Raw genomic sequence first — 23,218 nt, forward strand, 5'->3', positions numbered from 1 at the left:
TCACCTAGTCCGACAGGCCCTCGCATCCCCATCGTGTGCGGACTCCGGTCCCCGTGTTTCTATAGAGTTCCTCCCACTCACGCTGGTTGGATTTGGATGCCGGGGCCAGTCCCCAGCACGTGAAGTGACTCTGGGCCTACAGAGCACCGACGGGGTGAGAGCCTGTGGGAAACGGAGACTCGGGCCGTCAGCCCGGCTCGCCTCGCTGCCCTTCCTCAGGTTATGTAGGTCTAAATCCCTTGCCAGGAAAAAGAAAAGGCCTAAATGAAAATATTATCTCCTAGTCTTTCTGTCTTGTCTTGAAGGTGCTTGACATCCTCCAGCACATCCAAACCCTAGACCCCGGGCAGCACGGGGCGGTGGGCTATCTGGTGCAGCACACGCTGGAGCACATTGAGCGCAAGAAGGAGGAGGTGGGCGTGGAGGTGAAGCTCCGCTCCCACGAGAAGCACAGAGACGTCTGCTATGCCATTGGGCTCATTATGAAGCATAAGAGGTGAGTGCCCCAGCGTCCACCCCCGCGCGGCTGCAGAGGACACAGCGCCGTGAGCCCCGCTTCTCGGAGCAGCGGGGGTGCACCTGGAGGGGACCTGACCCGATGCAGCAGCGACTGAGGCCCATCGCAGCGAGAACCGAAGGCTGAACCATATCTTTAACCTTTTTGTTTTTTAAGACGCAACTTGCTTTCCTAACGGGGAGCTCTTCTACTGTGTGTAGTGACCCTTCTCTGTGGGGGATGGAAGCCCTGTCAGCCTCGTTCTTCCTCTCCTCTCTTCGTCGTCCTCACTCTCTCCAGGGGTCTTGCTCTCCTTGGATCTGAGGGTGGTAGGGACTTGCTGGGTCCTGGGGTTTGGACATGGCCGATGGACGAGGCAAAATTAAACTGCCTCCAGAGCAGCTGTACCTATTTACATCCCACCAGCAGGCCAGGACCTGAGAGGTTTGATTCTCGACAACTTGTGTTAGTGCCAGACCTTTAAAAATGCACTTATGTGGTAAATGGCAAATGGCATTTCATTGTGGTTTTAATTTGCATTTCCCTGGCTACCACCCAGATTGAGGTTCTTTCCCTGCGTTTACTAGCCATTCAGGTTCCTTTGATTAAGTGCCTCTTCAGGTATTTTGCTTTTCATTTGAGTTGTTAGTCTTACTGATTTGCAGTTTCTTTATTCTGTGTATTAGTCTCTATGTTCAGATAAGTTGCAAATATCTTTACTCAGTTTTTGGCTAGTGTTTTCCATTCTTTTATTACATTCTTTTTCTTTTTTTTAACTTTGTTGTGGAAATTGCAAGCATATGTAAGAGTAGAGAGAGGAGTGTTACAAACCAGGTAATGTTCCCATGTCCAGCTTTAACAGTTATCATACAATTTGTTTCACCCCCTCCCCCTCCTCCCTGGAGCAAATACCAGAGGTCCTTTTCATCTGTAGCTATTTCAGTAGGTAACACTAAAAGGTAAGGGCTGACTTTTTTAAAAAGACACCTTTACCATTCTGTTGTCATATCTAAGAAAAAAATCAGTTCGTTAACCTCATCAAATATCTGGTGAGAGTTTGTGTTTCCTCAGTTGTCCTACCATGGATGGATGGATGGGTGGATGGATGGATGGATAGATAACAAGAAGGGTTTATAAAGAGAGGCAGGAGTAAAATTGATTTAGCATGGAGTAAAAGCAGGCAAATCTCTAAGAATGTAAGCTTCAGAGAAGCCAAGCCATTGTCTCTATATTTCATAGCTGCCATGACAGGGCCCCAGGGAGCTGATCTGCCACTGCTCTTATGTTAATTAGGTATGGCTATAACTGTGTCATCTATGGTTGGGACCCCACCTGCATGATGGGACACGAGTGGATTCGAAACATGAACGTCCACAGCCTGCCTCACGGCCATCATCAGCCTTTCTATAATGTTCTGGTGGAGGATGGGTCCTGTAGATATGCCGCCCAAGGTGAGTAGCTGGTACTGTCTGTACTTGAAGCACACGTTTGAGCCCTCAGATTCCGCAGGCACAGGCTGGCAGTCTGTTCAGAGTTGACAGGTGTCCCATGGCTGTTAGCCTCATCAGAGCTGGTACTCAGCTGAACGTGGGTGGGTGTGCACTGGTGCGGCCGTACCACGAGTTACCCAGTCACCACCCCAGCCAGGACCCTGTTCCAGGCTGTTGCCGACCTCTGTTTTGATTGGTCATTGCCTCTGCCAGTCAAAGTCCTGCTTCCCAGGCACTGCCATTGGCTCCCTGCGGGCAAGGAGGGTCAGCTTGTGCCCTGCTCATACTGCCTGCCTGAACTGGAGGGCACCGATTGGCACTGCTGGGGGAGCCACCGGATCACTGAGGCTGGCAGCCAGTTAGCTGTGCTCCCCCCAGAGACGCCCCCAGTGGCCACTGTGGGAACGGCAGTTCACAGCCCTGGCTCTGAGGGCACCTGGGAGAGGCAGCAACAGGTAGGTGCTTGGTAGGTGTTTGGGGTCGCTGCCAGCCCCGACAGGTGCTCGCCCAGGGCTCTCCTCTTCTTTGTCCCTCCATTTAGTGGGGTGAATTTATCCCATGCCTGCCTGTCAAGGCATTCGCAATGTTCATTTTATTAATAAAAATGCTGACGTAGTGCTGCTCTGTGACAGCAGCCTTCTAATGTCCATTAACTCCATTTGAGAACTGTAGTTACCATCATCATCATCATCATCGTACGCATTTGATACACAGGGAAACTGAAGCACATAGAGATGTTTAAATTTTAACTTACAGAGTATGTGGCCAGGCAGCTTGGCAAAGAGCCTTCCCCATAACCATCATGCTGCACCTTTTTGCGTCTCACCTAAAGCATCATGTTTGACCTAAGTTGATACTGTGTTCTGGTAAATCCAATAATAGAAATGTTGGATGTATAAAAATCTCAGAAGTACCGAATAGACTAGAAAAAGTTTCATATTAATTATTGTTAATTCATCAGAAGCTGAGAGAGGATCGTATACAAGAGAAATTCCCTTTATTGAGACCACAGCTCACCTAACCTCCGTCAGTACAAGGGGAGTTATCAAAGGGGGCTATGTGCACCCCGTGTCAGATGAAGGCACTGACAGGGATTTTATTTAACTTAAGAAGCTTTGTCAGATAAAAAAAAAATTATACTACAAATTTTAAAAATCAAGTTATTTGGAAATTGCTGAGTGATTCTCGGACTGTTTGCCCCCGCCACTGATCACTCAGTGAGCATTTCCCACTGCGCGTCACGGAGCGAGTCCCGAGCACAGAGGAAATCGTCTTGTTGTCGACACTGGGGGCCGTGTCTACACCGTCACCTTGTGCACTCATTGCCCGTTACATGGAGTTGATATCAAGACTTTCAGTATCTGATATTTGGGTTTCTAGAAACATTTATATTAACTTTAAAATGGGCTTCTTAGAGTAGGTGAAGCTGGGTATTTGGTTTTAAGGTGTTCTGAATTTGTCCAGTGTCTGCATAGAAGATTCAGGAATTCATCCTAATCTTACCTTAGGTCAACATGAGCTGTAAGGTTTACAGTCAGAATACTATAATGACTTTGTTAAAAAAAAAAAAAAAATCTGCTTGTCAGTTTCACACTCTAAAATTGATTTGAAAGAATATTGCAGATAACATGACCTAAATACTTAATCATGCATCTTATAAGAATAAGGACACTTCTCTGCATTACCACAGTTACATCATTACACCCAGCAAATAAAAATGATTTCATAATATCTAACATTCAATCAATATTCAAATTTCTCAATTGTCACAAGAATAACTTTATAGGTACTTGTTTATTCATTTTTAAATCATGATCCAGACAAGATTCAGGCACTGTGTTTGGTTATTATGTCTCTGTAGTCTCTTTTAGTAAAGAACCGTTCCTCATTTCTCATCTTTTTTCCCTTTTTCACAAGACTTTGACTTTTTGAAGAGTCCGGGCCGGTTGTCTTGTAAATTGTCTAACATTCTGGATTTGTCTTACTGTTTCTTTGTCTATGTATTGTCTGTAAACTGGAAGTTAAGCCCGGGTTTGATTAGATCAGATTGCTGGTTTTGGCTGGCGTGCTTACTCTCAGGTGCTGTGTGCGTCACGTTGCATCTCGTCCAGAGACCATGGGGTTCCGTGTCCACTGTTAGGCAGAGTGTGGTCATTGGCTAAGATGGTGACTTGCTATAAGGGACAGTTTTCCCTCTGCAGTTAACAGGAAATCCATGGGGTCAAACTGGGGCATCCTGGGTATATCCTGTCCCCCAATAACCTTTATCCTTATGTTTGTTTTAGCACCTATTGGCTCTTCTTGCCTAAATCATGATGTGAGAATTGCAAAATAGTGGTTTTCTACTGCGGGTATACCCTCTAGTTCTGTAAACAAGAGCTTTGCCCTCCTTCCCCCTCTTCCTCCCCCTCTTCCTCTCTCTCTTTTCTCCTCCCCCCCCCCCCCCCGCCTCTCTCTCCTCTCCTCCTCTCTCCCTTGCTCTCTCTCCCTCTCTCCTTCCCCTCTCCTCCCATAGATTCCTGGATTTTTTATTTAGTCAATGTGTTATAATCATTTGGAACAATTTTATTCTCAAATTAGCTCACATTTAGCCAGTGAGCGACCTTGAGAGGCTAAATTTTAAAAGCACTAATTTAAATATGTTTTTGAACATTTCTGGGTTAATATATTTGCATTAAGTTATTTTGTTTTTAAACTATTTCGTGATCTAAATTTTCAGCCTCTGGCTCCAGTGATCCTAGTAATCTGGGCAGAGCCCATTAATGAATGCTTTTCTGTTTTTTAGCTCTCCACAGAGAGTTGAAGAGTGAATTATAAACCACATACCTGCGTGCCATCCTCAAATACTTATAGTCTGCACAATTAAATTTTCCCTCAGTATGTTAATGGGCTATACAGCATCTTGCATTTTGTAATTTTTGTTCCCACTAGGGGGCGTGCTTTAGTAATATTTTCTTGGTACCAGAAACTCCTGTCTCAACTTCCCTGCGTACTTCTTAGTACTGAAGAAAATGACTATCACAGATGCTCTGAATTTAAGCCAGCTGCCCATATTGGAAGGTCAGGAATTCAGCTGTGGTGTGAGAACCTGGCTCTTACATGTCTTCCGTGTACGATAGTAAAGCACCTGGTTGAACGCTTGGGCCGTGGCGTGCCCTCACCCAGTGTCAGTTTCCTTTTCCATAATTGGTCTTCCACTTCCAAACTAAGTTTCCACCATCCCCCCCCCCCCGCCCCCAACACGCACACACACACACAGTCCATGGCGGTCTGCACATGCTGGCAAGGGTGTGAGGACTCCCTGCACCAGGGTTGGAGTGTAAATTTTCAGCCGTCTCAGAGGGCGGTTTGGCTCTCAAATTGTCAAAATCTCAAGTGCTCATTCTCCTCTGACCTGGCATTTCTCCCCTTGGTTCCTCCGCTGGAGACGCGCTGACACAGGGGGCCTATGGTCCCCTTGTTATGACAGCAAAGCAGTGTCATTCATGGGACTTGTCTGGTAAATGGGGGTATATCCAAACTTTGGGTAACTGAGCTGCAACCAAATAAACCAGTTGCAGGTAAATGCTTACTGTATGTTTTATAGGAATAAGCACACATAAGGCAACACAGAATTTTCTTTGAATGCATATAATTATATTTAGCTACACATATGTATGTTCATAAAAGGACTAGAAAACTCACGGTCATAGTGGTTTCCTCTGGGGAGGGGCCGATAGGTGCCCCCAGAGGACTCATGGGTACTGTTTCCAGACTTTTACAGGAATGTATTCGTGTATTTTGGGGTAGCTGAAATTTTTAAATAAAATAAGCAGACACATTTCTCTGAAAATTTTAGGGGAATCAGAAATTCTTCCCAAGATTTTTCCAGGACTTTTAAGTAGTCCCTGTTTAATATTTTGCTCTTTATTAAGTTTTATATCACTTAGATTTCTTATTCCTATTCAAATTTTTTTTAAACTTATTTAGTGGATTGGGAATTATTTTCCCCTCCTAATACTTAGTTGTCAACTTTAGTGTTTTATTTTTTCCTAAAAAAGTTTCTTTTATGAGTACATTTTTCCTGTTTTGCTGGGAGTCCAGGTAGATAAACACTGAATTCAGTCCACGTTCCTGGTTAACAGCCAAGAGCGGGGCCGTGAGCGCCCTCGTGGACTGTCACCGCCCCTTTCCTGGTTTCCCCAGTGTTCTGTCCGTACTCCTCATGCCTCTTTGTTTGGGGCCCACGTTCAGAATTCTCCGCAGCAGCTGCCCAGTCGTGCTGTCCTTACAGACACGTGATCATGACCTGACTGTGACCTTTCTGCCCTCCTACCAACACTCAGACGCCAAGCGTTGGCTGACACCAAGCTGCTGCTTAAGGATACATAGAAAAAGAGAGGGAGAGAAGTGATGCTGAAACGTGTGTCTGGCTTTCTTCAGAGCAGGCGCTGGGCGCATTCTGGTTCAGAAGCTGTGTGTTGGGGGGTGTCCTGTGCATTGGTTCAGAGGCACCCTGGCCCCTGCCCACGCGATGCCGGCAGCAGCCCCCAACCATGACAACCAGAAATGTCTTCAGACGTTGCCGAGCGTCCTGTCAGAAGCAGAATGGCCCCCGGATGAGGACCAAATGGACTTTTATCTCTCGGGGGTAATCCCAGGTTCTTGGCCCTCCGTCGAACATCTCTGGGGCGAGAACAGCCAACAGGGGAAGGCAGTTGGCCGGGTTCAGGCCCCAGGCCGTGGTTGCACCCCCTGGGCCTCCCCAAGGCAGGTACGCCTGTGACTCATCGCTCACTGGGGGCGGGGGAGCAAGACGGCAGATTTTCTCAGCCAGTGGCATTTTAAAGCGTCCAACTTTCTGTTTGTTTTGTTTTTCAACGTTTGTTGAAAATAAATGTAAGGAAGGAAGTAAAACCATCTCCAGAGCTCTGGTGGTAACAGTAGAGAGAGATCAGAGCTCATAGAGCACCGTCCCCACAGCCTGCTTTCTGAGGCAGCCGTGGCCTGGCCCTCTGGTCTATCCCAGCCCCTCCTCCCTGACCTCTGCTGGCGGGACAGTGCACGGGACGCTTCTCTTCAGCTGCTTCCCCAGCCCTGGAACTGGGCCGTGTGGGTTTGAGCCCCGGCTGAATCCCTGGGCAGGGTCCTCACTCCTGCTGCTGTCAGCTCAGCCGCAAGAGGGCGCGTGACCAGAGCTCTTCGTGGAGCCTTGCGAGCTGGAGGCTGCGCACGTCCCGCGGTGCCCGGCGCGCTGTACGTGCCCAGCTTAAAGGAGTTCACGGGAAACGTGTAGCTGTGTGTATGTGCATGTCACGTAGCAGCGCAGGTATGTGGCCTTCCTGGCTTTTTATAAGTGATACGTGTTTTTACTCCCACTTCCCCCATAGCGTCTTGAAAACAGGTTGCTCGTTTTCCTGGCTGTCTAGGATTTTGCTGAATTAATGTGCCATCATTTATTTACATATTGACCTGCAGTTGGACATTTAGATTGTTACTACATTTTTTGCTCTCCTAAGCGATGCTGAGGTAACCTCTGAACATTCATCTTTGCTCGTGATTGGTATGTGATGTCCATAAAGGTGTTGTTTTCTCAAGCTGATACATCCCAACGGTAGTCTGAATAAACAGCCTAAAACAGCTACAAGCACAAAAGTTCTTTAAATCCTCCCATCTTGTAAAAAAGTTACAGATTGAATTACAGACTCTTTCCCCCTCTCTTGAAAGACAAACATCCGTTACAGGCAGTGCTTCTGAAAGGCGCTCGTGTTTATCCTGTGTACTCTGGGTGGAGGGCACCGAAGGTCCTGCACATGCGTTTCAGGATGTTTAACGAGCTGTTGAAGAGATAACCTGCTGCACCGTTGGTGTTAGTTAGCCCGTCAGCTAGGCTCGCGCAGGGACTCCCTGAATTGATTTTGGCAATAGGTGCTAAGTATGGTTCATATTGATCTGGGACGCAGACAGAGTGGGGAGGCCTGCCTGGGCAGCTCCTTTCTGGTCCAGGTCATGGAGGGTGAGGGTGGCCTTTCCTGACTGCGGGCCACACGCAGTCTAGGGCCAGGCCTCTGTGGCCAGCGAGGAAGGGCCCACGAGACACTGTCCTTTCCTTGGGCCCATGGAGGGGCCGTTTTTCAAGTCGCTTGGGGAGGGAGAGGCCATCGGATAGGGTTTCAGGCTTTAAAATACCTTGAGGGTATTATCACCTCTTTTTCTCATTCCGTTTGAAAGGAGTCTTATTTTCTATTGCTTTCTCTAGTGGCAAAACGGGGAGCACGGAAGGGAGGTAGTGTGGTTTTCCTAAGAGATGATATAGATGCCACAGCCCCTATCCCTGTAGGGTCCCCAAGCCAGCCCTGTGAGCCAGGTCCTCGCCCTTGGAAACACTGAAGGGTGCTGGGGGTGGGGGGGTGGGAGGGCGGTTCCCAGTAGCAGACGAGGAGGACGGCAGGGAGAGACGTGTGAGCGGGTGCTGAGGCGGCTTCAGAACCTTCACCGCTGGCGAGAACCGAGCAGGCTAGGCCACCCTCGGCCCACACGTGTGGCTTTGTGTTGGATCAGGTCAGAGAAGCCTGCCGAGCCCCTAGTGTGCAGACCCCGAGGGACTGCTGGAGTTTTGTTCAGAGAGAAGGAAAACACTTGTGTTCCTTGCGGAGCTGGAGGAGGACCCGGAGCTCCCTCCCTCCATCCTCCAGTGGCCTCGCCGCCTTTTCCTGTTTCCTCCTCCGACTTCTATAAACATCTGTCTTTCCTTTTCCCCCCCTCAAAAATGCACTCAGAATGGGTGATAGGATAGGAGGGTCTCTGGATAAAAGATGCTGCAGAAATCAGCTTTAATGAGAATGTCCGTGTGCCTCTCTGCCAACAGAGAACTTGGAGTATAACGTGGAGCCTCAGGAGATCTCACACCCTGACGTCGGACGCTATTTCTCCGAGTTCACGGGCACTCACTACATCCCGAACGCAGAGCTAGAAATCCGGTACCCAGAGGATCTGGAGTCTGTCTATGAAACGGTGCAGAATATTTACAGTGCAAAGAAAGAGAATGTGGAGTAAAGTCTAGGGGGACATTGTACCTTTGCTGCTGCTGCTAATTTCCAAGAGAACAGGATTCCGGACGGAGATGTCTCCACGGATCCCTCTGGATTCACACCACCGGGAAAGCCACTTAACCAGTAGTGCTGATTGCCTCCTACTAAGTTTAAATCACGTGTGCTCTCCTCCAGCTGCAAAGACAATGTTGCTCTCCGCCTACACTAGTGATTCATTGAAAGGCACTGTGTTCAGTGGCATGGCTTGTATGCTTGTCCTGTGGTGACAGTTCGTGACATGCTGTCTTCATGACGTCTCACAGTCGACACTCTTATAACCATTCTTTTTCTTCACTTCCCATCGTGTCTGTCTACATTGTCTCAGAACGTTTCATTTGCTGGACAGATGGGGTTGTCCGTTTGCAGTCATTTCTCTGATTTCTCTGTGGGATGTGTGCCCTCCTCAGTCAGGATCATCTGTCTTTTTACCCTGCATTTAGTGCTGATCCAGGGCTGAAGCTCTAGGTGATATTGGCAGCATCTCAGCTCTGGAGTCATTAACAAACTAATGGTAATCAGAAGTGTTGGAATTTATTTTTTTCTAATTCTTGAAACAGATTTCAGGCATTTATCCTTTTCTTTATTTGAATTGAGAGGATGACACAGTTTTGCCTTCCGGATTCGTCTCTTGGATTTACGCTCATATCTCTACGAATTATTAGTTTTCTATTTTATTACATAAAATTATTTGAGAAAATGCGTAATTAATAATAGCCTTTGTGAATGGGGTTTTCCACATTCATCTGCTCTTCCTCCCTTTAAAATAAGTGGGTTTTTAAGAGAAATCTACTCCAGTATCGTAAGTAGATCTTAAATCAGTGATGAGTTCTCTTTGTAGTAGGAAGTACAATCTGCTGTTAAAATGTCTGCTTTTAGAAACTGTACTCCGTGGTCTCCAAAGACCTGAAAATGAGGTTTCACTTGTATAACCAGAAAAAAGAAGAGATAATGAAACTTGGAAATTAAAAAGGAAAGGGGAGTTTTCGTGCTCCCTGTGCTTCCTTAGAATCACTTCAGGACCTTTTTGAATGTGGCAGGGTAGAAATAAACGGAGTATCTCCAATTTTAAGAGCGTGTGCCCTGTGGGAAAGGAGACGTGAGCGTGGCCCGTGTTCTCGAGTTACCGTTGCTGTGAAAGCACCAGGAGAAAGTCTGTGCTCAAGCCGCTGGGGAGTCCGGCTGCATAGCCAGGCTCCGCTGGCACCGGTCCTTTCCATGTTCATGGTACCTGAGCGTGAAGGTACCGAGTCTTAACTCGGCTCCGGACTCCCACCGTTCTCGACCCGTCCCTCCTCCAGCAGGCTGACCTTGTAGTTCACCAGTAGCAGCTAACTTCTGGAGTTAGGACCTAGTTACTTTACTCTCTAAGTTTAAAAGATTCCAGTCGCTCTAGTGAATGAGGCTTTCGGGGGGCTGTGGTCCAGCCGCGCCTCGCTGCCTACTGCCCATTTGCATGCGGTATTGTCGCACCATGTTTGATGACTGCCTCTCGTTTACCCTTTGGAAACCCTGGGATGACCAAGGTTTGGGGAAGCCACCTGAGACCCCTTACTAGCAAGTGACAGCTATTGAGCAGTTATGGGAAAGAGATGGGGATTTGGCTAGCCAGCTCCCTCCAGCCCCCATCAGCTCTGGTCCAGGGCCCGTGTTCCTCATCTGTCCAATCCAAAGTCAGATGATTTGGACTTGCATTTGAAATTGTGACCACTCACAACACCCGGCCCGTCTGAGGTTGGGGGGTTTTACACTACTCTCATTTAAAGGTGAAAATTAGATACTATGGCATTAATGTTAATGAGATGCATTACTAAGAATCTGTGGCGCATGCTGAGAGTTAACAATTGTTGGTTTTCTGGTTTGATTTCCTTTTTTCTTAGAGTAACATCGAAGCCAAGAAAGATGGTTTTACCTTTACTGACCCACTGTAAATATGTATCTAGACTGTTTCTAAATGTGTTTCTTCATGAATGCTTCATTTGGCTCCAGGAAGCCTGTGTCACCTGTGTAAGTTGGTCTTTGGGCACTTTATATTTTTCTAAAAATGTGTTTTGGATCCTGTACTCTAATAAATCATAAGTTTCTTTTTAAAATTTTTTGAAGCGTTATCTCCACTTTAAAAACCCCTGTTATAAAAGTAGAACTTTCACAATGTTGAAATATTAAATATTTGGATATAGTAACTTCTTTTCTCTTCAAATGAATGCCAAGATTTTTTTGTACAATGATTAATAAATGGAACTTATCCAGAGAAACCACACAAATGGCCTGCCGGGTTTCGTTCCAGAACAGAAAGCCCAGCCGTGACAACAGCAGAATCTCTCAGTTCTCATTCTGATTGAAATATGCAAAAATTGGCTCTACCGAATTGTTCTTCACATCAGTGAGCGCACAGAGCACCTTTATATTATGATTTCCCTGCCAAGCGTTAATTCTTCGAGCTGGCTGGTCATCTTGAGAGTGTCTGGTTGTAACGCGGAGATTGCAGCCTTTCAATTATGTCGAGTTACGTGTTGTAAAGTGAGAGTTGCAGAGGCTCTGAGGGAAACCCAGGTTCTTGGTGTGTCGTTAACGCTGACCCGATAGCTGCACGCACGCGGCGTTTTCCACAGCGTCCCGCCGAGCGCTGCTTCCCCGCGCTGTCACACGTGTGCTGTCACACGCGACACGGAAAGGGAAGGTCACGGCTGAGCAGTCAGCAGTTTCGTGCACTGCGGTGTTTCTCAGAGCCTTTCACGCGCTGTTGTACTTTGTGACTTTCCAGGAGGGGAGTGTAGTGGTGTCTTCCCAACTTCTAAGACCCTAGAACTTTCCTCCCCCAGCACACCCGCATGTGCACAGCGTCCCCGAGGCCCAGGGTTTGCAGACCTGCTTTGGGAAACAGTCTCAGCGAGACGTCAGTTATGCCCAAACCTAGTCCACGTCACCAGCAGACCAGTCTTGCCAAGCATCTCGTTTGAAAACATGATCCATCTAATCGGATTTTGAAAGGCTGGCTTCGTGGTGTCTCTGTCCGAGCCTCGTAATAGCTCTCCATCAGAAGTGCATTTACGTTGCAAAGTCATGTTATCTCAAAAACCAGCATCAATACTCTTGCTCAGTCAGTTTTACATTTTCTAATATCCACTTAAAGTCTCGTTCTACGTTTAAAACGTCTGAGTCTTTCTTAAGGTGTTAAACTGAGTCACGCTTTCACGTCCTGGGCTCTCATCCGCTACCACCAAGGCCCCTTTGCTGTAAAGGGGGGGACATGTCTTTCCCTTCGTTCACGTTCCAAGCGAGTGAAGTTGGATTGCCAGCAGCCTTTTTATGGAAAAGTGTCTTGTGGCCGTAATAATCAAGCTGTAGCTCTTCATGGTTTTTGTTTTTTTTTTTTAACATCTTTATTGGAGTATAATTGCTTTACAATGGTGTGTTAGTTACTGCTTTATAACAAAGTGAATCAGTTATACACATACATATGTTCCCATATCTCTTCCCTCTTGCATGTTTTTTGTTTGATTTTTGGAGGAAAGGAGAGACTGTTCACCTAGAAGGAATGCAGAATTTGGCTCTGTGACAGTCTGGTTTTGGAGACATTAACAGCTGTACTGCATGTATTACCTTGCGTTGCGTGCTTACTTTAAGCCAGGCACCGGCCTCAACTGTTTATAATCCTCACGGCAACCCTGCAAGACGCGGGCCTGGCAGTGAACACGTTTGCAGGCCATGTAAGGTCTCTGTCACATAGTCTTCGGTTTGAAAAATGTAAAAAACATTCTTAGCTAGAGGGCTGTGAAGAAACAGTCCACAGGCTGGGTGGGGCCGGCTGGCCCGTGGGCTGCAGTCCGCTGACCCCTGCTGAGGTGTGGGCCCGCCTAGTTCCCTGAGCGGACTGCTCGCAGGTGGGAGCCTGGCTGTGAAGCCAGGGACCTGACCTCTGAGCCCCAGCTCCCCGCGCCCAGACTGCCGACAGCCTCAGCAACTACCTCGCAGATGTCTTTACCCTTTGCCTTGCTGCAACCTTAACTTCTCGCGTTTCAGTTCTGAAAATTTATAGAGTCTTGAGAGAAAAGAACATTCCTTTGGTGACTAAAATTGATGTGCAATTACAGAAGAAATGTATTATGGCCATTTAGCAATGATTGTATTAGGGTAATGTTAGTTCTGTAATAAATAGACCCAAAAATGTACGATGGCTTGAACACAGAAGAACTTTCTTGTTCACGTAACACGGGGCAGGGGAGTGGGTTGGCGGGCGGCCCTCACGCAGTCACCTAGAGACCCAGGCCCACCGGGTGTGGCTTCCCTGAGCACCGTGGGCCACCTGCTGTCCAGCGGGAGTGGGGGGAGCGTGGAGGGACATGTCTGGGAGGGCTCTTGAGCTGGGGCTGGGGCTGGCGCTCACCACGGCCCCTCGCCTTCCTCCGGGGAGGCCAGGGTGGAGGAGCGGGGGCAGACGGGGGTCAGGTGGTGTGCCTTCCCCTGCGGGGGCACGCTTCCTCCCAGGGAGCCGGCCTCTGAAGTCAGGCTGGCCGGGCTGCCAGACAGCAGGCTGTGGGCATCTCAGTCCAGAAGTGTCTCGCTGGCTCCTGCCACAGCACGACCACCAGCAGCGGGGGCGCCTGCAGGCCACGCTGCCACCTCAACCCATTCTCCCCGCAACAGATGGCCGGCGGTGGGGGGTGGGGGCGGAGACCTCACAGGGGTGAGCCGCACCCGGTACTTCTGCCTCGGTAGCCGGAACTCAAGTCACCGACTCGCACCCTAACTCCAGAGGAGGCTGGGCAGTGGCCTCCTGTGTGCCCAGTGGGGAAAGTGAAAGGTTTGGGGTCCCCGCCTTGTCTGTGCCTCTCACCCACTTCCTGCCCAGCTAGGCCGTCCTCTCCATCAGTCCATACCCCCCCTCCCAGTTCCCATTCACTGGTGAAGCAGGGAAATGCAATGAAAACTCCCGTTTGGAAAAAGAATGAGACACACAGTAGGCCCTGGGCGCTGGCTGATGAAATACTGTGGGGCAGGTGGGCGTCGTGAAGCCCCCTCCCTGCAGGGCATGGGGCAGGTTGAGTGTGCTCTCTAGGAGGGACTCCCTCGTCCACTGCTCCCCACACCCCATCCGGCCCTCTGGGGCCCATTCTGGTCACCTCATAAGTGGGTGCTGCGGGTGCACCCTCCCTGCAAGCTGTGTAGCTTTCACAGCTCCAATCCAAGACTTTGATTTCGTTTTTCAAGCTTCTGATCCCTCTGGCAACAGCTCCCTCAAAAACTTAGCAGGCTACTACCTGCGCAGGTAATCATACCCAGAGTTCTTTTCCGGAACTCCCAAGTCCACTTTATTTCTTAGCTTCTCTGCCTGGTGCGTGTCCCTTCCTGACCTAGTGGCGGCCGCCTGACTCTGCTGTTAGCCAAAGCCGTGTCTCACTGTTGAACGGGCAAGTGTCTAAGGGGCCTTCGTTGCTCAAACTGATTTCCATCGTTGTCTCTTGCCATGGTGTCCAGAAGCAGTGCCTTTCCCAACATAGGAAGCCTGGGATTTCTGACTCTGCTGTTTCAGTTCTAAACCAGCACGTTTTTGCCTGAGCGTCCCTCTCTCAGGTATCTCGTTATCAGCTGCTGCAAAGAGCAGCCAGTACCCTGTATTCTGTCTCTTTGACAACTTCAAGACTCGCTACAGTGCCCCAGGCTCCAGCTTGCAAATTATAAGCAGCAATTTAACCAAGTATAACCCCAAACACCCTCCAGCCTCCTAGCCACCCGCCTGCTAAGCTGACACCGTAGAGTTTAGGGTTTGTCACAGCAGTTCTTTCAAGGGTTGTGTTTTGGTTTTGGGGGTTTTTTTTGGTTTGGTTTTTAAGTTCAAAGTGGGCTAATTTTTCCATAGGAAGCGCCATTTCCTGTTTGGCTGTGCAAAAACAAACAAACAAAAAAAACTGAGGACGATGATGTCAGCGTCTTCTGGGGAGTAGAAAGAGCTAAAGCAGGTTGTTTCGTGAACTTAGGAAAAGAAGTTGTACAGAATAAAGAAAAATGTGGAGGGGAGAACCAGTTCATTCTAGACTCCTTGTGTGGTTAGATCGAATTTCCATCTACTTCTCTTAAAATGACAGAATTCTTTTTTTTTTTTTTTTTTTTGAGTGAAGTAGAAAAGAATAGCTTTATTGCTTTGCCAGGCGAAGGGGGACACAGTGGGCTCCTGTCCCAAAACACTATGTGAAAATGACAGAATTCTTAATGGAAATGTTCGCACTGAAGTTGTCGAATCTGGGGAAAATTAAGAGAGCGCTTTGAATGAGAGTTTTGAGTTTCTCCTATTTCTAGAACACCATCTTCTCAGGGCTGTGGAAATCTTTCATAACCTACCATCACGATGTGCTGATGGTCTGTCCTGGCTGTCCCTGTGCAGAAAGCTTTCCCCACAGCGTCTCTTACCTGTCTCCACCCCAGTCCTTCTCAACCTTTTTTTCCAGTAACCCCCCCACTCCAGGACCCTTTTAAGATAATTTTTTCCTAATAGCCCTCACCCCATGAAATTGTTTTGATCTTTTTTTTTTAATTTGAGGTGAAATTCATAGAACATAAAATTCACCATTTTAAAGTGTACAGTCAGTGGCATTTAGCACATTCACAACATTGGGCAACGACCGCCTTTATCTAGATGAAAACATTTTACTGCCCCCAAATAAAACCCTGTCCCCATGAAGCAGGAAGCAGTCGCTCCTCATTTCCAGCCTCCCCCCACCCCCGTCCCAGTCTGCTTTCTATCTCTATGGGTTTGTCTATTCTAGACATTTCATGTAGAGGGAATCATACAATATATGGCATTTTGGGACTGGCTGCTTTCACTTAGCATCATGTTTTCAAGGTCCTTTCACTTTGTAGTATGAATCAGTACCTAATTCCTTTCTATGGCCAAGTAATAATTTATGCATAGGCCACGTTTTGTTTATCCATTCAGCTATTGATGGACATTTGCGTTGTTTTCACCTTTTAGCACTTGTGAATAGAGCTGCTGCGAACTGCCGTGAAATTTTAATACCTCACTGAATATCCACTGAGGCATTGTATGTGTATCTGTGCTTTACATATCAAAAGAGTAATCATTTTTTTCACTCCCTCCAACAATTAGTTTTGCCCCACTGAGAATTCAAGCCCCACCTGGGAGGCAGCTTTGGAAAGAGCTGCTGTCTTTTCCTTCCTACTGGTTGACCACTGCTGTCCTATCTTGGAGTGTCTTTTAATGTGCCCACCTTTGTGCCAGGAGCTGTAGTGAATACATAAGAACACTTTTGTCACCTGCAAGTGCTAAAATGTATATTCCAAAGACCTTTTTAGATATGTGTTGCTTTGTCTTCCCTCAGTTTATTGACTTGACCCCAGAATCTCCTAGAACCTGTTCCTTTAAAGAAAAAAAAAAAACCTGATTAGAGAGTTATTTGCCTCTTAAAAAAGTAGGATTTTTTTAAAGTGCGGTTATAAGACTTCCTGGGTAGTGGCTACCTTCATATGAAACCGTTTCCTAAATTGTTTCCACAGAGAATTTGAAAGCTAACAGACCCCTTAAGAATCAGCTGCTAGAGCCCTGGTTCCTGATATTTCACAAAGAGAAATAATGAGGCCCATCGAGGTTAAAGTGACTTGATCTGGCTTGGGTCTCAGAGCAGGGACTAGAGCCTGAGCCTTTGGACTTGACCTCAGAAAATATCTTGCTAATAATATCATCCCTCATTATTTGGGATTTAGAACCTTGTTATTTCTTCACCAACTGTGCTGTGACAACCACCTGGCCACCTTCAGCCACTCTATTTCACTCACACTGACTTTGTTGAGGGAAAATGAGGATGTGTTATCCCTCCCCATCCCAGCAGTGTGCGCTATTGAAGTTTGGGGAAACCCTATTCCAAGGCTGCAAAGACTTTTTAAAGGAAGTTGCTTTTCCCTCCTCTAGCTTTATTGAGGTATAATCGGTATATATTAAAAACTGCGTATAGGGCTTCCCTGGTGGCGCAGTGGTTAAGAATCCGCCTGCCAATGCAGGGGACAAGGGTTCGAGCCCTGGTCCGGGAAGGTCCCACATGCCATGGAGCAACTAAGCCCATGCGCCACAACTACTGAGCCTGTGCTCTAGAGCCCGTGAGCCACAACTACTGAGCCTGCGTGCTGCAACTACTGAAGCCCGCATGCCTAGAGCCTGTGCTCCGCAACAAGAGAAGACACCGCAGTGAGAAGCCCGTGCACCACAACGAAGAGTAGCCCCTGCTCACCGCAACTAGAGAAAGCCCGCATGCAGCAGTGAAGACCCAGTGCAGCCAAAAATAAATAAATAAAAACTGCGTATAATTCATGTATACAACTTGGTGAGTTTGGATATATGCATAGACTTGTGTTCCCCTCACCACAATCCAGGTGATAAACGGATCCATCATTTCCAAAAGTTTCCCTGTGTCCCTTTGGGGTTTTAGGTTTTTGTTCCCCAAAACGTCAGCTTTGCTCATATGTATGTTACTGAACAACACTCGGGTCCACTTGCCCACGCAGTAAAGCCCATCTACTGACAGCAGGTTGTGGTGAAGGAAAGTGCAGTGTTTATTGTAGGCACCAAGCAAGGACTTCAGGACAGCTAATGCCCCCAAACCCTAAACTCTCTGATGGGGTTCAGGAAAGCATTTATAAAGGCCAGGTGACGGAGGGGCGTCCCAGGGTCTGTGATCAGCTCGTGCACAGTTCTCTGATTGGGCAATGGTGAGGTAATGGGCCGATGTCACAGGGGTTTTAACTATCAATCCTTAGGCTCCAGGAGGCCTGGGGGCTCCGTGCTCATGGTCATGAAGTAGTTAACGTCTTCCATCTGGTGGGAGTTTTAGCATCTGTAAAACAGCTCAGGGAATGTGCATCAGATACTGTCATCCAGGTACTTCAGAGAGGAGCTTCAGCAGAGGAGACGGGGGAGGGGTCTGACCCGGGAAGGCCCCATAGCGTTTGAATCCAGTTGGGCAGGTTGTCTGTTAGCACCTGGGGCTGAGGTGCTCCATCCTGGCGAATCCGTTCACCCTCTGCTTTCAGGACCTGGACCTCATAATATGGAAAACGTAGTCAGCCGAGACTTAGACCCAAACGGGACTGTCCTCTCAAGCCTGGGCTAGCCCAGTTCCATGTGTGGGTGATTGACACCCGAGGCGGCCCCAGGTGTGAGCAGGAGCTCGTGCACCCCAGGCTGGCTGGCATCTTCCGTTCCGTTGTGCAACGAGGCAGATTTTCCTTCCACTTTCGGGGAGACCTTACAAGGTCAGCGTTCGCACCTGCTCCTGTCTGGGTCCACAGGAGCTGACACGGAAGAAGCAGACAAATGCTTCTAGAATGTTAGATGGAGTCACTGCACCTTCCTGTGACAGGGCACGCTCCCAAAAAGCACAAACATTCCACACTCGGTCAGAGCTCACACTCTGCTGAGCCTTTATTCTCTGCCAATCCTGGGGGTATTAGGAATATTCCCAGTTTTACACGGGGAAACTAAGGCTCAGAGAAGTTGAGTAACTTGCCCAAGATGACACAGCTACTAAGGAACAGGGCCCAGATCCAAGCCCATCTCTGCCTGACTCCAAGCTGCTCTTTATAGCCACTATAGACTGAGTGTTTGCATGTCACCCCCCCCCACCCCTGCCCCTGCAATTCATGCGTTGAAACCTAACCCCCTAGGTGATGGTATTAGGAAGTGGGGCCTTTGGGAGGTGATTAGGTCATGAGGGTGGAGCCTTCGTGATAGGATTAGTGCCCTTATAAAAGAGACCTCAGACTGTTCCCTCACCCCCTCCATCATGTGAGGACACAGCAAGAAGCTGGCTACCTACAAACCAGGACACATGCCCTTCACCAGACACCAGATCTGCCAGCACCAGATCTTGGCCTTCCCAGCCTCCAGAACAATGAGAAATACGCATTTGTTGTTTAAGCCACCCAGTCTATGGTGTTTTTGCTGAAGCAGCCTGAACTAAGATAACAACTCTCCTGGTGGAGTTTACCTCCTTATCCTCCTGGAGACAGAATAAGGCAACCCTCCCATTAAAGATGTTGACAGTTTTCAGTGATGTTGCTTGTGAGAAAGTTTCAGTGAGAACACGTGGGTGGAGTTAGTGAAAGTCAGAAGGGTAGACTCAGGGCACACACTTTATGACCTCCTGGCAAAGCATGATTTCTTTGTGTGCTTATCATCCTTTTCCCTTTCCAGGGATTAGCAGCTGCCAGCCAGAGATGTTCAGAGGACCACCTTTTGAGTCCTTGGTTTCTCACGATGGTGACTCGGTCACACGTTTATGTGGGTGTGTTATTTATCAACAGCTCCATTTCCTCCATGTGTGTTAAGTCTTCCACCTAACTTTTCTCTTAATTACAAATCATCCAAGCACCATTTATCATTTGTTGCTTATTCTAGTTTGGTTTTGCCCTCTGCTTGGAGCTGGGGGGCGGGGGTGGAAGGGGGGACGGAGGGCTGGTTCCAAGGCTGAGATGCACATTCTGATGTGTGGAGCTGCAGTTCCCCCGCAGTGAGCCCCATAGGAGGGGAGGTGGAAGTCTCCCTCCCAGTAGCATAGTCATGTGGTAATAGAGGCAAACAGATGGTTCTGGGGTGAGGGGGCCGGGGCAAATGTTCTGTAGTTTCCTCTGGGAGTGACAGACTCTGCTAAGTGTCACTGTCTGGGCAAGGTCCATTCAGCATGTCACCCCCGGTCAGGCTGCACAGCTCCGCAAAGCCAGCTGCATCACTAGCTTTAAGAGCTCATTAGGCTCCGGCACCGTGTGACCTGCCAGGAGGAGACACAGAATGGGCGCACGCAGAGAGCCAGAATGGAGCGGCCGCCACACAAGATGGCCCAGGGATCCTGCCAGCTGGTTGCACGCCCCAGGCTCAGCTGCCCCCTCCAAGGAACTCGTGTCCCATTTGGGAAAGAGAGAGAGAGAGGTAATTTTCCATTTTCCTCCCCCGGGTGACTCAGAAGAAAGCAAAATCCATTCCCAGCTTGTTTTACTACTGCTGTCATTTCTCTTGCTGAGCAGCACTGATTGAAGGCTGGGGGAGATTTGTCCACACCCACTCCACCTCCTGATCCGGAGTTCTTTCTGCGATCAGCTTCCCTCTCCACCTGCAGAAGCCTTGCATCTGCCGGGGACCTGCTTGTTTGCCTGGAGACGCTGCCTCGCTGTCATCGTTTTATTTTAAATGGAAGTGCCCCTCCCCCTTGGTGGCCCAGGGATGGGCGGGGTTCAGAGGGCTTGGATTCGGCCATACATTGCTGCCTTGTGGAATGTGCCACAAATCCACCAGAACAGAACAGGCTGGGAAAGTCACAGGAGAGAGGCTGTGTCTTCCGACACGCTCTCTTCGGGATAGCATTTGCTGAGCAAACCTGGTCTTCCTTGGCTCCAGTAAGTGACTCAGAGAACGAGGACATGGTTCCTCGCCCGCACGGACCAGGACAGGCTGTGTCTCCCTTGGGCCTAGAACCATCCAGGTATCGGGAACGCCCTGCCACCTCCCCGTTGGTGGCAGTGTCAGGCACAAAGAGGAGACAGTAGACTCACTGGGTGAATCAGAGGGGTCTTAGGAGGGAAATCGGCTGTGTGGCCTCCCACCCTGTGCTGGGGAAGTGTCTGGAGGGAAACGGGGACCCCCCCTCGGGAGGGGTCTGCTGAATCCTGAAATTGAATGAAGGGCTCACCACCCCTTCTTTTACTCCTCATGTTTCATCCACCACCAGGTCCTGCTGAGGGTACCTGGGTGCATCCCCGCTGCCACCACCCTGGTCCAGGCCCCTGCTGCCTCCTGCCTTGAAAGTTCAGCTGCATCCAAGGTGATCTTTCTAAAGTACGTATCTCTTCCAGTTAATCCCTTGCTTGATGGGAGTTGCAAGGATAAAGCCCAAACTCCTGAGGGCAACTTTCCGCCCTCTAGTACACAGACTGTGCATCAGCCCCGGATCACAGGCTCCCTCATTTCTCCACACACGCCCACCTCTGGGCCACCGTGTGGGCTGTTCCCTCTGCAGGGACACCCTACCTCCGACATCGCGGCCATGCCCTCGGCAGCTTCAACCTTCTCACTTTCGCCAGCCTGACCCTGCTCCCTTAGCATCTTAAGCTTAACCCTATCAGAGCACTTGCCACTCTGGATGTTCATTTCTTGCCTGTGTCCCCCAAAACGCTTCGAGCAACTTAAGGGCAGATTCGGGGGCTGGATCACCGTGATGTGTGTACTTCCTGCACCTAGCATGGCGCCTGGCATTTGCCAAACTCAATGGAAAGTGTTCTCAGGCGGCACTGGGTAGAAGAAATAATTTTAGAAGGAAAAGAGAAATAGCCATCCAGTTCAAGAGCTGACCCCCAAACTATTCCACACATACAGACTCTAGTCCTGAGTGTATCTATTGTTTTCTCTTCTTTGTGCATGTCATCTTCCCAGCCAGAGTATTGCCAACCTGAGAGCAGGCCCCCCTCTGTCTTTTAAATAGTGGGGCTTATCACAGTAAGGCAGAGATAGAAAAACTTTTTCTGTAAAGAGCCAGATAGTAAATATTTTGGGCTTTGCAGGCCAGTCTCTGTTGCAACTACTCAGCTCTGAATACTGAATACTATCAAAAGACATTGCAGCCATGAGGGGAAGGCCCAAAGAATTATAGAAATGCCAGCCCAGACTCCAACTTTGCTGAGCTTCTGTGCCAACCTTGGAAATGCTCATCTCCAACTTCTGGATAAAAGGGAGAAGACCTCCTAGGGAGAACAATTAATGCATTTGATGATATCAATATTAAAGATTTTGTTAAATGATCTTCATAGATGATGTTAATAAATAGATGACAGATTGGGGAAAAAAAAAAAATGGGAGAAGACCTGTCTGTGATATTTACAACAAGCATTCTTCACTCACAGTCTAACAGATCCTAAATAACCTAAATAATGCTGTATTATTACATTATCATATAAATAAATGCTCATTAGCACAAAGAGAAGGCAGCTTAATACGTTTCCTCCTGCTGTGGCTTCCTAATCTTCCCTGTTCACTTTCCAACCAAATGTGCAGAATCCTCGAGGAGCAGTTTTGTGGTAAAAACCTAGACTCCAGGGAACCGGGGGTCTGAGGAGCCCCAGCTGGGGAGCATTATCTGTCTCCTCACGTCCATCTTAGAGAAGCCCGTGTGCTCTCTTCTGCATTTTAGATCCAAGAACTAGCTGGACACAGTACAGCATGAGCGAGGGGTGAAATGACAGAAGCTTCTGACACAAGAACAGTCAGGGAAGAAAACTCCAGTGTTGCCTTGACATTGTGCCCTCTGGCCGGCATGCCCACATGGCCCATCTCATTGACCCCTTGCAGCCTCCCAGTACGGTGGATCTGATTATCCCCATCCTGCAGCAGGGGCTCGTGCTCTGAACCCGCCAACGGCTGTGCTCTGAATCCTTCATTGCCTTTCAGTTCACTCAGAATTCAACAGAGAGCATCTCACGTCCCTACAAGCCCCAGCTGTGGGCACCAACAGCACAAACTAGACAGCCTTGCTGTCTTCTGCCAACGAGCATCTTCAGTCTCCCCACCTTCGTGGAGAAAGCAAACCCCGAGACCCAGGTGCTTTTGGTGAGGCTGCCTGGAGCAATAACAGCCAAGCTTTGGTTGTCCGCAGTAAATGGGGAAGGGGCAGTCCCCGTTGTTGCCATCAGTGTTTCTTGAGCACCTATTATGTGCACAGCCCTATGCTGGGAGGATGGAGGCCATAAAAGGCACCCAGGCTATGAGGCCATGTCGGGATTTGAGCAGTATAATACAATCATCTGTACCACACGCTGTGAGCCCACCGTGCGCCAGCCCTGCATGCACGTCTCTCTGACCCTCACGGCAGCCCTGCAGGGTAAGTGCCCTTGTGTTATTCTCGTGCTGGAGCCGGGGGAATTAAGGTCCAAAGGACAGTGGTAACTAGCGAAGGCCACACAGCTGACGATGGTAACGCCTGGCCTCTGTGTGTCTAGTGCAGCGGGTCCCAAAGTCTGGTCCCTGGTCCCCCAGCATCAGCGTCACCTGGGAACTCATTAGAAATGCAGGATCTTGGGCCCCAGACCCACTGAATCAGGACCTCTGGGGAGGAGCCCACGATCTGTATTTGAACAAGTCCTCCAGGCTTCAAATTTGGGAACCACTGAGTCAT

At 48.7% G+C, this 23,218-nt stretch overlaps 1 protein-coding gene across 7 annotated transcripts in view; it reads left to right on the forward strand.

The window, feature by feature from the left end:
- Positions 1 to 21,914, forward strand: part of FBXO21 (F-box protein 21) — a 48,545-nt gene extending 26,631 nt beyond the window's left edge. For 2 of the 7 annotated variants that reach the window (XM_036874287.1, XM_036874281.1), the window contains 3 exons: positions 285 to 496; positions 1,790 to 1,947; positions 8,834 to 11,313. In XM_036874287.1, the coding sequence (XP_036730182.1) occupies positions 285 to 496; positions 1,790 to 1,947; positions 8,834 to 9,021 (558 nt within the window). In that variant the 3' untranslated portion in view covers positions 9,022 to 11,313. Of the gene's footprint in view, positions 1 to 284; positions 497 to 1,789; positions 1,948 to 3,902; positions 4,605 to 4,771; positions 4,887 to 8,833; positions 11,314 to 19,835; positions 20,006 to 20,081; positions 20,890 to 21,611 lie in introns of those variants that run through there. The other 5 variants (XR_005022581.1, XM_036874283.1, XM_036874285.1 and 2 more) reach the window with 5 other exon arrangements.
- The last annotated feature ends 1,304 nt before the right edge of the window (positions 21,915 to 23,218 follow it).

The sequence above is a fragment of the Balaenoptera musculus genome, chromosome 14 (genome assembly GCF_009873245.2).
Source record: "Balaenoptera musculus isolate JJ_BM4_2016_0621 chromosome 14, mBalMus1.pri.v3, whole genome shotgun sequence".
NCBI classification, from domain to species: Eukaryota; Metazoa; Chordata; class Mammalia; order Artiodactyla; family Balaenopteridae; genus Balaenoptera; species Balaenoptera musculus.